Source organism: Rhinoderma darwinii, unplaced genomic scaffold (assembly GCF_050947455.1).
Source record: "Rhinoderma darwinii isolate aRhiDar2 unplaced genomic scaffold, aRhiDar2.hap1 Scaffold_35, whole genome shotgun sequence".
Taxonomy (NCBI): Eukaryota; Metazoa; Chordata; class Amphibia; order Anura; family Rhinodermatidae; genus Rhinoderma; species Rhinoderma darwinii.
In genome coordinates, this window is record NW_027463454.1 from 8,954 (window position 1) to 23,157 (window position 14,204).

The 14,204-nt window shown below is 50.5% G+C and overlaps 2 protein-coding genes across 2 annotated transcripts; both read right to left on the reverse strand.

Annotated features, from left to right (window-relative positions):
- Nucleotides 1-3,372: 3,372 nt before the first annotated feature.
- LOC142707552 (uncharacterized) lies at nucleotides 3,373-7,816 on the reverse strand. Its single transcript, XM_075848318.1, has one exon. The coding sequence runs from the start codon at nucleotides 7,814-7,816 to the stop codon at nucleotides 3,428-3,430; it is 4,389 nt and encodes a 1,462-aa protein (XP_075704433.1). The 3' UTR covers nucleotides 3,373-3,427.
- A 769-nt stretch (nucleotides 7,817-8,585) lies between these two features.
- On the reverse strand, nucleotides 8,586-11,762 carry LOC142707553 (uncharacterized). The gene has a single exon (XM_075848319.1). It carries the CDS (start codon nucleotides 11,539-11,541, stop codon nucleotides 8,641-8,643), a length of 2,901 nt encoding a protein of 966 aa, XP_075704434.1. The 5' UTR covers nucleotides 11,542-11,762; the 3' UTR covers nucleotides 8,586-8,640.
- Between the last annotated feature and the right edge of the window lie 2,442 nt (nucleotides 11,763-14,204).

The window sequence follows — 14,204 nt, forward strand, 5'->3', positions numbered from 1 at the left end:
CCTGTGCAGGTGATATCAGAGGAGGGTCCTGTGTAACATGTAACTTGTGCTGTGCAGGTGATATCAGAGAAGGGTCCTGTGTAACATGTAACTTGTGCTGTGCAGGTGATATCAGAGAAGGGTCCTGTGTAACATGTAACTTGTGCTGTGCAGGTGATATCAGAGGAGGGTCCTGTGTAACATGTAACTTGTGCTGTGCAGGTGATATCAGAGAAGGGTCCTGTGTAACATGTAACTTGTGCTGTGCAGGTGATATCAGAGAAGGGTCCTGTGTAACATGTAACTTGTACTGTGCAGGTGATATCAGAGAAGGGTCCTGTGTAACATGTAACTTGTCCTGTGCAGGTGATATCAGAAAAGGGTCCTGTGTAACATGTAACTTGTGCTGTGCAGGTGATATCAGAGGAGGGTCCTGTGTAACATGTAACTTGTCCTGTGCAGGTGATATCAGAGGAGGGTCCTGTGTAACATGTAACTTGTGCTGTGCAGGTGATATCAGAGAAGGGTCCTGTGTAACATGTAACTTGTGCTGTGCAGGTGATATCAGAGGAGGGTCCTGTGTAACATGTAACTTGTCCTGTGCAGGTGATATCAGAGGAGGGTCCTGTGTAACATGTAACTTGTGCTGTGCAGGTGATATCAGAGAAGGGTCCTGTGTAACATGTAACTTGTGCTGTGCAGGTGATATCAGAGAAGGGTCCTGTGTAACATGTAACTTGTGCTGTGCAGGTGATATCAGAGGAGGGTCCTGTGTAACATGTAACTTGTCCTGTGCAGGTGATATCAGAGGAGGGTCCTGTGTAACATGTAACTTGTCCTGTGCAGGTGATATCAGAGAAGGGTCCGGTGTAACATGTAACTTGTCCTGTGCAGGTGATATCAGATGAGGGTCCTGTGTAACATGTAACTTGTGCTGTGCAGGTGATATCAGAGAAGGGTCCTGTGTAACATGTAACTTGTGCTGTGCAGGTGATATCAGAGAAGGGTCCTGTGTAACATGTAACTTGTGCTGTGCAGGTGATATCAGAGAAGGGTCCTGTGTAACATGTAACATGTGCTGTGCAGGTGATATCAGAGAAGGGTCCTGTGTAACATGTAACTTGTCCTGTGCAGGTGATATCAGAGAAGGGTCCTGTGTAACATGTAACTTGTGCTGTGCAGGTGATATCAGAGAAGGGTCCTGTGTAACATGTAACTTGTGCTGTGCAGGTGATATCAGAGAAGGGTCCTGTGTAACATGTAACTTGTCCTGTGCAGGTGATATCAGAGAAGGGTCCTGTGTAACATGTAACTTGTGCTGTGCAGGTGATATCAGAGGAGGGTCCTGTGTAACATGTAACTTGTGCTGTGCAGGTGATATCAGAGAAGGGTCCTGTGTAACATGTAACTTGTCCTGTGCAGGTGATATCAGAGGAGGGTCCTGTGTAACATGTAACTTGTGCTGTGCAGGTGATATCAGAGAAGGGTCCTGTGTAACATGTAACTTGTCCTGTGCAGGTGATATCAGAGAAGGATCCTGTGTAACATGTAACTTGTGCTGTGCAGGTGATATCAGAGAAGGGTCCTGTGTAACATGTAACTTGTCCTGTGCAGGTGATATCAGAGAAGGGTCCTGTGTAACATGTAACTTGTCCTGTGCAGGTGATATCAGAGAAGGGTCCTGTGTAACATGTAACTTGTGCTGTGCAGGTGATATCAGAGAAGGGTCCTGTGTAACATGTAACTTGTGCTGTGCAGGTGATATCAGATAAGGGTCCTGTGTAACATGTAACTTGTCCTGTGCAGGTGATATCAGAGGAGGGTCCTGTGTAACATGTAACTTGTGCTGTGCAGGTGATATCAGAGAAGGGTCCTGTGTAACATGTAACTTGTGCTGTGCAGGTGATATCAGAGGAGGGTCCTGTGTAACATGTAACTTGTCCTGTGCAGGTGATATCAGAGAAGGGTCCTGTGTAACATGTAACTTGTCCTGTGCAGGTGATATCAGAGGAGGGTCCTGTGTAACATGTAACTTGTGCTGTGCAGGTGATATCAGAGAAGGGTCCTGTGTAACATGTAACTTGTGCTGTGCAGGTGATATCAGAGAAGGGTCCTGTGTAACATGTAACTTGTCCTGTGCAGGTGATATCAGAGAAGGGTCCTGTGTAACATGTAACTTGTCCTGTGCAGGTGATATCAGAGAAAGGTCCTGTGTAACATGTAACTTGTCCTGTGCAGGTGATATCAGAGAAGGGTCCTGTGTAACATGTAACTTGTGCTGTGCAGGTGATATCAGAGAAGGGTCCTGTGTAACATGTAACTTGTGCTGTGCAGGTGATATCAGAGAAGGGTCCTGTGTAACATGTAACTTGTCCTGTGCAGGTGATATCAGAGGAGGGTCCTGTGTAACATGTAACTTGTGCTGTGCAGGTGATATCAGAGAAGGGTCCTGTGTAACATGTAACTTGTGCTGTGCAGGTGATATCAGAGGAGGGTCCTGTGTAACATGTAACTTGTCCTGTCCAGGTGATATCAGAGGAGGGTCCTGTGTAACATGTAACTTGTGCTGTGCAGGTGATATCAGAGAAGGGTCCTGTGTAACATGTAACTTGTGCTGTGCAGGTGATATCAGAGGAGGGTCCTGTGTAACATGTAACTTGTTGTCATGGGGTTCGTTACATTAATACACGATCAACAGAGCCAGAGACGACAGGGCAACTCCAACAGGGTTTATTGTATCCAATGTTGACAGAACAAGTCACGTTCACTGCAGGAACAACACACAGTCCACAAAATAAGGTAATCCCAGGAACATCTTCAGAGTGCTGGCCTCAGCTTCAGCTCTCCTTCAGGTCTAAATCCAGAAGATCTCCATCCTCCCCAGGACAAGCCCTTATATCCACTCAGGGGGAGGAACATCTTTTCAGTTTCACTGTCTGTATGTGAGTTGTGGTCCTTTGTGCTATCCTGTGTATTGCCACAGCCAGGATGAGGACACAATGGGGAAGATAATTGGATCTGTCTTGTTTGCTGGTCTGCACCTGAGCTGAATATAACTGTGGTGCCTCCTGATGACCCCCTGTGTAGAGTGGACAATGACAACACTTTGTCTTGTGGACTTCACCTCTGACTCGTCCAATTGTCCATAGGCTGGAGACACGACCTGTGGTACTTGATTAAAGAGTTATCCCTCTCTGCTGAGGACTCACAATAAACCACATATAATGCACCATCACAACCTCTCCCCTCATATAATAAGTGAGCTGGCCATGTGGCCTACACAGGCCGCTGGCCACCTCACTCGTAGTGCCCACTGATCCACATTGTAGGACCACAGAACAATTACCAACAGTTGGCGGGTTCCTCGATCGGTTCAGGGGGGAAGGGCAGTCTATGGCTCTTCTTGTCGGGACAGTCCATCAGCGTCCTGGTGTTGGCTTCCCCGTTTCTATTGGATGGAGAAGCTGTAAGGTTGTAAGGACAGGCTCCACCGCAGTAATCGTCCATTGTCCCCTGACACTCGGTTCAGCCATGTGAGGGGGTTGTGATCCGTTACAATGGTAAAGTCTCTGCCATACAGGTATGGCTGTAATTTTTTGAGAGCCCATACGATGGCAAGGCACTCTTTTTCAATAGTAGCATAGGCAACTTCCCGATCCAGGAGTTTACGACTTATGAAAGCAACTGGATGCTCATGCCCAGCCGCATCTATCTGGCTAAGAACTGCTCCAATCCCGTAGGTGGACGCATCTGTCTGCACAAGGAACCTGCGCTTGTAGTCTGGTGCGGCCAAGACAGGGGCAGTGGTGAGAGCCGTCTTTAATGCTGTAAAGGCTTCCTCGCAGGCAGGTGCCCACTTCACCATTCTTGGCATGTTTTTGCGGGTCAGGTCATTTAGGGGCTTTGCCAGGGCACTGAAATGAGAAACAAATTTTCGGTAGTAACTAGCGGTCCCCAAAAAGGCCAGTACTTGTTTCTTAGTTTGAGGGGTAGGCCAGTTGCTAATGACTTCCACCTTGGCAGGCTCAGGTCTTAATGTCCCACCTCCTACTCTGTGCCCCAGATACTGCACCTCAGCCATACCCAACTGGCATTTATCAGGGCGAATTGTCAGTCCTGCTGCGAGAATATGGTCTAGCACTATGCCCAAATGTTTAAGATGTTCCTCCCATGATGTGCTGAAAATGGCAATATCATCCAAGTATGCACAGGCAAAGTCCTGACATTGTTCTAGCAGCCGGTCTACCAATCTTTGGAAGGTTGCTGGGGCATTTTTCATCCCAAAGGGCATTCCCAAGAACTCAAAGAGTCCAAAGGGGGTAATAAACGCAGATCGCTCCCGGGCATTCTCTGTTAGGGGTATCTGCCAGTACCCCTTGCTCAAGTCTAATGTAGTTACAAATCGAGCACTGGCTAGCCGATCCAGTAGATCGTCAATCCGGGGCATAGGGTACGCGTCACTTTTGGTGGCATCGTTTAGGCGCCGGTAATCTACGCAGAATCGCGTTGTGCCATCCTTTTTGGGCACCAGTACCACAGGGGATGCCCAGGGGCTCTGGGAAGGCCTAATAATCCCAAGTTGTTTCATGTCCGCCAGTTCACTTTTGATCATGTCCCGAACAGCCTCTGGAACTCGGTAGGGGGCCTGCTGGATGGGGCGTTGCCCTTGAGTTTCCACATGGTGACTGGTGAGAGTTGTCCGTCCAGGTGCTGAGGAGAAAGCGGAAGCTCTTGGTCCCAGCAAGGCGAGAATATCATCCTTTTGGATATCTGACAGATGGAGTCCTAGGGGCACTTGGTTCAGAGTACCCCCAGCTCGAGGCAGATGCAGAAGGTCTGGTAGGGAGTCGTCTCCTTCCTTATCACTAGGGGGACAGCAGATAGCCAAAACAGGCAGGGATCGGTCGTGGTACTCTTTCAGCATGTTGATGTGGACCGTCTTTTGTCGCCGGCCACTAGGGTCCATGGCAATGACGTAGTTAGTGTCATTAAGTTTTCGGATAACTCGGTAAGGACCATCCCATGTTGCTTGCAGCTTGTTGGCAGGGACAGCGTTAATCATAAGCACTTGTTGTCCTTCAATAAACTCACGGGTCCTGGCTTTCCGATCATACCAGGTCTTCTGGCGGTACTGGGCCTGTTGCAGGTGTTCTTTAGCCAAGGTAGTTAGTCGTGTAAGGCGATCTCGAAATTCCAGAACATACGGAATGACAGGTACTCCAGTGTCGGTGATCTCTCCCTCCCAGTATTCCTTTAGAAGGGTCAGGGGCCCACGGACCTTCCGACCGTAGAGCAGTTCGAAAGGGGAAAATCCGGTTGACTCTTGGGGCACCTCCCGGTAGGCAAACAGGAGATGTGGCAGATATTGCTCCCAGTCCCGTTCAGTGTCTGCAAAGGCGCGAAGCATATTTTTTAGGGTTCCATTGAAACGTTCACACAGTCCATTGGTTTGGGGGTGGTATGGGGTGGTACGAATGGCTCGGACGCCACAGGTGTGCCAGAGAGACTGGACCAGGTCTGACATGAACTGAGTTCCTTGGTCTGATAGTATTTCACTGGGGAACCCTACTCGGGTAAAGATGGTAACAAGAGCCTCTGCTACCTTCATGGCTGTAATGCTGGACAGAGCCACGGCCTCAGGATAGCGGGTGGCATAATCCACCACCGTCAGAATAAACCGTTTCCCTGTTCTGCTGGGGTGCGCCAAAGGTCCTATTATATCCACAGCTACACGCTGAAATGGCTCCTCAATGATTGGCAGGGATTGCAGGGGTACCTTGTGACGAGCACCTGGATGTCGCATCCGTTGGCACACATCACAGGTACGGCAGTATCGAACTACTGATTGTGAAACGCCAGGCCAGTAAAAGTTGTGGGTGATTCTTTTCTCTGTCCGTTTCCTACCTTGATGACCCGATAAGGGGATGTCATGAGCCAGTTGGAGTAGCTGCAGCCTATACTTTTGGGGGACAATGAGTTGCCTGGTAGTCGCTTCAGGGTTGACCCCACCCCGGGCCTCTACTAACCGATAATACAATCCCTTATCCCTGGTGATCCTATCGCCATTCTCTCCCTCCTGCCCAGTTTCTGCCCTTAGTTTAATAGCTGCCAAGGTCGGATCACCTTCTATTTCTTGCCTAAACTCTTCCCGGTCCCAAAAGTCTCTCAATGTAGAAGCAGTAGATGTAGCTCTTACCAGTTCAGTTGGGGGTCCTGGATGCTGCTCCACAGTAAAATCAGAAATTCTCTGTGCTTGGGCAGCTTGGTTACGGGTGACAGCTCCCACAAAATGGCACTGTAATTCCCCAATGTCATTCCCAAGGAGAACATCCGCGGGAAGTCCACCCATAACTCCAATCCAACACAGTCTTTCTCCGTAACCATAATCCAAATGTACAGCAGCCTTCTGGATATATTTGCGAGTACCCCCTGCCAGTGCGATGGGTATTCCTGGGCCTTGATGGATTGCCTCTGGCCGAACCACACGTGGGTCAGCAATGGTCAGGAACGCCCCAGTGTCTCTAAAGCCAGTCACCTTATATCCATCAATAAAAACATCCTGCAGATGGCGCTGCCTTTGCTCTGGGTAACTTTTCGCAAGGGACTGAATGCCATATAAGCCAGGGGGGGTCTCTGTGATGCAGGGTTCGGTAGTCCACTCTGGTGGGGGTGGTGGGAACTCTTCCTCAGGCAGGATGGAGTGCACAAGATGCCCAGGGGGAGGGGGGAAAGGTCGGAGCTCCCTTCGATTTCTTGAGGGGCACCTAGACTGTAAGTGGCCAGGCTGACCGCACCCATAACACTTCCTTTCTGAGATCCCTCCATATCGCGGTCGGAACTGTGGGGCCCCTGGATTGGTTGGCATGGTTGTCATTGGCCTGCGGATGGGTTGAGGGCCGTATATGACAGGAGGTGGCCGGGGGGCTGGGTTAGATTGAGGTTTATTGTCCAGTAGCCTCCTCCACTGAGGTTTGATGGTAAGTGCCTCATCAGCCAGGGCTGCAGCTCCATTCAATGTTGGTGGCTTACGTTCGCGGACCCATTCCCGTATTTCCTGGGGGCACTTGGTATAAAACTGTTCTTTCAGGAACGCTTGTAGAATATCGTCCACAGTGAAGGCGCTCTCGGCTTCCAGCCATCTCTGACACGCCCGGGACATTTTATGGGCATACATCCTAAAAGATCCACCAGCAGTACAGGGAAGGTCTCGGAATTGGGCCCGATGTGAGTCTGGGGTGACGGCATAGTAGTCCAAAATAGTTTGTTTCACAATGTCATAGTCCCGGTTCCACTGTGCGTCTAGGGTCCGGTATGCTTCTGCGGCTCCCCCTTCAAGGAGCCCCACTAAAACACGCATCCAATCAGAGGTGGGTACATCCAGCAGGGCGCACTGCTGTTCAAAGTCCTGGAAAAACCCTTCCACATCCCCAGTTTCCTCATTAAACGGCTTGAATTCCTTCCGGGTGACCCGTAAAGTTTCCCGGTTTCTCCGGCTCTCACCCCAGGTAATATTCTGCCCTCTTTCGGCCTCCATTGCAGCCTGTCTCTGTTTTGCCATGTTAGCAGCTTCCAGCTGATACTCCAGAGTAACGATTGATCCCAGAGCTGCCATTTCCTCCTCATACCACACTAACCATTGGCTTTTAGCGGTAAGAGCCCCTGTCTCCGGAGCATGTCCATTAGCCACCTGGGAGGAGGTCACCTGGCTAGCACTCACCAGTAGATCAATTAATGGCTCTTTAGATAGTCCCTGGTAGTTCAGGCCAAGTCCTCGGGCTCGTTCTTGGAGACTAAGTATGGTCCAGTTCCGGAACTCATTCGCTGGGTGGTTCTCCATGGAGCTGCACTCTGTTGATCCCACTTCTGACACCAGTTGTCATGGGGTTCGTTAGGTTAATACACGATCAACAGAGCCAGAGACGACAGGGCAACTCCAACAGGGTTTATTGCATCCAATGTTGACAGAACAAGTCACGTTCACTGCAGGAACAACACACAGTCCACAAAATAAGGTAATCCCAGGAACATCTTCAGAGTGCTGGCCTCAGCTTCAGCTCTCCTTCAGGTCTAAATCCAGAAGATCTCCATCCTCCCCAGGACAAGCCCTTATATCCACTCAGGGGGAGGAACATCTTTTCAGTTTCACTGTCTGTATGTGAGTTGTGGTCCTTTGTGCTATCATGTGTATTGCCACAGCCAGGATGAGGACACAATGGGGAAGATAATTGGATCTGTCTTGTTTGCTGGTCTGCACCTGAGCTGAATATAACTGTGGTGCCACCTGATGACCCCCTGTGTAGAGTGGACAATGACAACACTTTGTCTTGTGGACTTCACCTCTGACTCGTCCAATTGTCCATAGGCTGGAGACACGACCTGTGGTACTTGATTAAAGAGTTATCCCTCTCTGCTGAGGACTCACAATAAACCACATATAATGCACCATCACAACCTCTCCCCTCATATAATAAGTGAGCTGGCCATGTGGCCTACACAGGCCGCTGGCCACCTCACTCGTAGTGCCCACTGATCCACATTGTAGGACCACAGAACAATTACCAACAGTTGGCGGGTTCCTCGATCGGTTCAGGGGGGAAGGGCAGTCTATGGCTCTTCTTGTCGGGACAGTCCATCAGCGTCCTGGTGTTGGCTTCCCCGTTTCTATTGGATGGAGAAGCTGTAAGGTTGTAAGGACAGGCTCCACCGCAGTAATCGTCCATTGTCCCCTGACACTCGGTTCAGCCATGTGAGGGGGTTGTGATCCGTTACAATGGTAAAGTCTCTGCCATACAGGTATGGCTGTAATTTTTTGAGAGCCCATACGATGGCAAGGCACTCTTTTTCAATAGTAGCATAGGCAACTTCCCGATCCAGGAGTTTACGACTTATGAAAGCAACTGGATGCTCATGCCCAGCCGCATCTATCTGGCTAAGAACTGCTCCAATCCCGTAAGTGGACGCATCTGTCTGCACAAGGAACCTGCGCTTGTAGTCTGGTGCGGCCAAGACAGGGGCAGTGGTGAGAGCCGTCTTTAATGCTGTAAAGGCTTCCTCGCAGGCAGGTGCCCACTTCACCATTCTTGGCATGTTTTTGCGGGTCAGGTCATTTAGGGGCTTTGCCAGGGCACTGAAATGAGAAACAAATTTTCGGTAGTAACTAGCGGTCCCCAAAAAGGCCAGTACTTGTTTCTTAGTTTGAGGGGTAGGCCAGTTGCTAATGGCTTCCACCTTGGCAGGCTCAGGTCTTAGGGTCCCACCTCCTACTCTGTGCCCCAGATACTGCACCTCAGCCATACCCAACTGGCATTTATCAGGGCGAATTGTCAGTCCTGCTGCGAGAATATGGTCTAGCACTATGCCCAAGTGTTTAAGATGTTCCTCCCATGATGTGCTGAAAATGGCAATATCATCCAAGTATGCACAGGCAAAGTCCTGACATTGTTCTAGCAGCCGGTCTACCAATCTTTGGAAGGTTGCTGGGGCATTTTTCATCCCAAAGGGCATTCCCAAGAACTCAAAGAGTCCAAAGGGGGTAATAAACGCAGATCGCTCCCGGGCATTCTCTGTTAGGGGTATCTGCCAGTACCCCTTGCTCAAGTCTAATGTAGTTACAAATCGAGCACTGGCTAGCCGATCCAGTAGATCGTCAATCCGGGGCATAGGGTACGCGTCACTTTTGGTGGCATCGTTTAGGCGCCGGTAATCTACGCAGAATCGCGTTGTGCCATCCTTTTTGGGCACCAGTACCACAGGGGATGCCCAGGGGCTCTGGGAAGGCCTAATAATCCCAAGTTGTTTCATGTCCGCCAGTTCACTTTTGATCATGTCCCGAACAGCCTCTGGAACTCGGTAGGGGGCCTGCTGGATGGGGCGTTGCCCTTGAGTTTCCACATGGTGACTGGTGAGAGTTGTCCGTCCAGGTGCTGAGGAGAAAGCGGAAGCTCTTGGTCCCAGCAAGGCGAGAATATCATCCTTTTGGATATCTGACAGATGGAGTACTAGGGGCACTTGGTTCAGAGTACCCCCAGCTCGAGACAGATGCAGAAGGTCTGGTAGGGAGTCGTCTCCTTCCTTATCACTAGGGGGACAGCAGATAGCCAAAACAGGCAGGGATCGGTCGTGGTACTCTTTCAGCATGTTGATGTGGACCGTCTTTTGTCGCCGGCCACTAGGGTCCATGGCAATGACGTAGTTAGTGTCATTAAGTTTTCGGATAACTCGGTAAGGACCATCCCATGTTGCTTGCAGCTTGTTGGCAGGGACAGCGTTAATCATAAGCACTTGTTGTCCTTCAATAAACTCACGGGTCCTGGCTTTCCGATCATACCAGGTCTTCTGGCGGTACTGGGCCTGTTGCAGGTGTTCTTTAGCCAAGGTAGTTAGTCGTGTAAGGCGATCTCGAAATTCCAGAACATACGGAATGACAGGTACTCCAGTGTCGGTGATCTCTCCCTCCCAGTATTCCTTTAGAAGGGTCAGGGGCCCACGGACCTTCCGACCGTAGAGCAGTTCGAAAGGGGAAAATCCGGTTGACTCTTGGGGCACCTCCCGGTAGGCAAACAGGAGATGTGGCAGATATTGCTCCCAGTCCCGTTCAGTGTCTGCAAAGGCGCGAAGCATATTTTTTAGGGTTCCATTGAAACGTTCACACAGTCCATTGGTTTGGGGGTGGTATGGGGTGGTACGAATGGCTCGGACGCCACAGGTGTGCCAGAGAGACTGGACCAGGTCTGACATGAACTGAGTTCCTTGGTCTGATAGTATTTCACTGGGGAACCCTACTCGGGTAAAGATGGTAACAAGAGCCTCTGCTACCTTCATGGCTGTAATGCTGGACAGAGCCACGGCCTCAGGATAGCGGGTGGCATAATCCACCACCGTCAGAATAAACCGTTTCCCTGTTCTGCTGGGGTGCGCCAAAGGTCCTATTATATCCACAGCTACACGCTGAAATGGCTCCTCAATGATTGGCAGGGATTGCAGGGGTACCTTGTGACGAGCACCTGGATGTCGCATCCGTTGGCACACATCACAGGTACGGCAGTATCGAACTACTGATTGTGAAACGCCAGGCCAGTAAAAGTTGTGGGTGATTCTTTTCTCTGTCCGTTTCCTACCTTGATGACCCGATAAGGGGATGTCATGAGCCAGTTGGAGTAGCTGCAGCCTATACTTTTGGGGGACAATGAGTTGCCTGGTAGTCGCTTCAGGGTTGACCCCACCCCGGGCCTCTACTAACCGATAATACAATCCCTTATCCCTGGTGATCCTATCGCCATTCTCTCCCTCCTGCCCAGTTTCTGCCCTTAGTTTAATAGCTGCCAAGGTCGGATCACCTTCTATTTCTTGCCTAAACTCTTCCCGGTCCCAAAAGTCTCTCAATGTAGAAGCAGTAGATGTAGCTCTTACCAGTTCAGTTGGGGGTCCTGGATGCTGCTCCACAGTAAAATCAGAAATTCTTTGTGCTTGGGCAGCTTGGTTACGGGTGACAGCTCCCACAAAATGGCACTGTAATTCCCCAATGTCATTCCCAAGGAGAACATCCGCGGGAAGTCCACCCATAACTCCAATCCAACACAGTCTTTCTCCGTAACCATAATCCAAATGTACAGCAGCCTTCTGGATATATTTGCGAGTACCCCCTGCCAGTGCGATGGGTATTCCTGGGCCTTGATGGATTGCCTCTGGCCGAACCACACGTGGGTCAGCAATGGTCAGGAACGCCCCAGTGTCTCTAAAGCCAGTCACCTTATATCCATCAATAAAAACATCCTGCAGATGGCGCTGCCTTTGCTCTGGGTAACTTTTCGCAAGGGACTGAATGCCATATAAGCCAGGGGGGGTCTCTGTGATGCAGGGTTCGGTAGTCCACTCTGGTGGGGGTGGTGGGAACTCTTCCTCAGGCAGGATGGAGTGCACAAGATGCCCAGGGGGAGGGGGGAAAGGTCAGAGCTCCCTTCGATTTCTTGAGGGGCACCTAGACTGTAAGTGGCCAGGCTGACCGCACCCATAACACTTCCTTTCTGAGATCCCTCCATATCGCGGTCGGAACTGTGGGGCCCCTGGATTGGTTGGCATGGTTGTCATTGGCCTGCGGATGGGTTGAGGGCCGTATATGACAGGAGGTGGCCGGGGGGCTGGGTTAGATTGAGGTTTATTGTCCAGTAGCCTCCTCCACTGAGGTTTGATGGTAAGTGCCTCATCAGCCAGGGCTGCAGCTCCATTCAATGTTGGTGGCTTACGTTCGCGGACCCATTCCCGTATTTCCTGGGGGCACTTGGTATAAAACTGTTCTTTCAGGAACGCTTGTTGAATATCGTCCACAGTGAAGGCGCTCTCGGCTTCCAGCCATCTCTGACACGCCCGGGACATTTTATGGGCATACATCCTAAAAGATCCACCAGCAGTACAGGGAAGGTCTCGGAATTGGGCCCGATGTGAGTCTGGGGTGACGGCATAGTAGTCCAAAATAGTTTGTTTCACAATGTCATAGTCCCGGTTCCACTGTGCGTCTAAGGTCCGGTATGCTTCTGCGGCTCCCCCTTCAAGGAGCCCCACTAAAACACGCATCCAATCAGAGGTGGGTACATCCAGCAGGGCGCACTGCTGTTCAAAGTCCTGGAAAAACCCTTCCACATCCCCAGTTTCCTCATTAAACGGCTTGAATTCCTTCCGGGTGACCCGTAAAGTTTCCCGGTTTCTCCGGCTCTCACCCCAGGTAATATTCTGCCCTCTTTCGGCCTCCATTGCAGCCTGTCTCTGTTTTGCCATGTTAGCAGCTTCCAGCTGATACTCCTGAGTAACGATTGATCCCAGAGCTGCCATTTCCTCCTCATACCACACTAACCATTGGCTTTTAGCGGTAAGAGCCCCTGTCTCCGGAGCATGTCCATTAGCCACCTGGGAGGAGGTCACCTGGCTAGCACTCACCAGTAGATCAATTAATGGCTCTTTAGATAGTCCCTGGTAGTTCAGGCCAAGTCCTCGGGCTCGTTCTTGGAGACTAAGTATGGTCCAGTTCCGGAACTCATTCGCTGGGTGGTTCTCCATGGAGCTGCACTCTGTTGATCCCACTTCTGACACCAGTTGTCATGGGGTTCGTTACATTAATACACGATCAACAGAGCCAGAGACGACAGGGCAACTCCAACAGGGTTTATTGTATCCAATGTTGACAGAACAAGTCACGTTCACTGCAGGAACAACACACAGTCCACAAGATCATCACAGGAACATCTTCAGAGCGCCGGCCTCAGCTTCACCTCTCCTTCAGGTCTAAATCCAGAAGATCTCCATCCTCCCCATGACTTAAGGTATGTTTGATGCTTCCGCTATCTACGACCTTACACCCCAAACCCCAATAAGAGAACACACATGAATTTTGGTGTAAAGGCCACAGCAGCCATTTATTAAACACACCTTTTTTCTGAAAAAGAGCATAACCATAAACACATCATAACTCCATGATAACATCCTGCTCTATTTCCCAACTCCAGATAAAGGATCCTTGAAGGCACTTCAATCATTAAACTCCATCGTTTCCTTATTAGGTCTGGACCCCTTACCCTACAGCCGTTCTGCACCTGACCCGAGGGCACCAACCATGTCCAAGACCTCTCTCTCCCTTCCTGGGGACCCTGCCCATCAGGAATATATATGAGCTGGGTAACCACTCCCCAGCCCCTCCAATACTATCCCGGGTTAAACGCCCCGAGTTCTCTTGCAACAATCTCCATTGTTGCTTCTCCTTCTTACCATTCCGTGCCTCCAAAGACCCCTCCTCCTACCGCCACGACAATCATGTGTGACCCCTTACACATGATTGTCCCTCCACAACTGCAGGGCTTTCTCCATGCCCTCCTTAATGTCCAGGGTCCACATATCCAGACCCACCTCGTTTAGATGAACACCATCCGCCCTGAGGAAACCTACCTCTCTACCCTCCAACTCCTTATGCCGCACCACAACACCGCCATTGCGTGCCACAAATCTGCCAACTACCTTGTTGACCTTTGCTCGCGCTTTGTTTAAGCTATGTACGGAACGTGCCTGCCTCCACACCTTGCGAGCCACAATATCTGACCATACAATAACCACTCCTGGGAACGCCGACCACAACCGCAAAAGGTCAATCTTCACATCCCTCACTAAATCCCTGGACGACCGAATGCCCAAATCATTGCCGCCAAGGTGCACCACTAAGATATCCGGCGCCCTGTCCAAAC

What these genes read in the sequence shown, in the direction of transcription:
- LOC142707553 (XM_075848319.1), bottom strand. Translation starts at nt 11,541, where the DNA reads ATGGGTGGACTTCCCGCGGATGTTCTCCTTGGGAATGACATTGGGGAA.
- LOC142707552 (XM_075848318.1), bottom strand. Translation starts at nt 7,816, where the DNA reads ATGGAGAACCACCCAGCGAATGAGTTCCGGAACTGGACCATACTTAGT.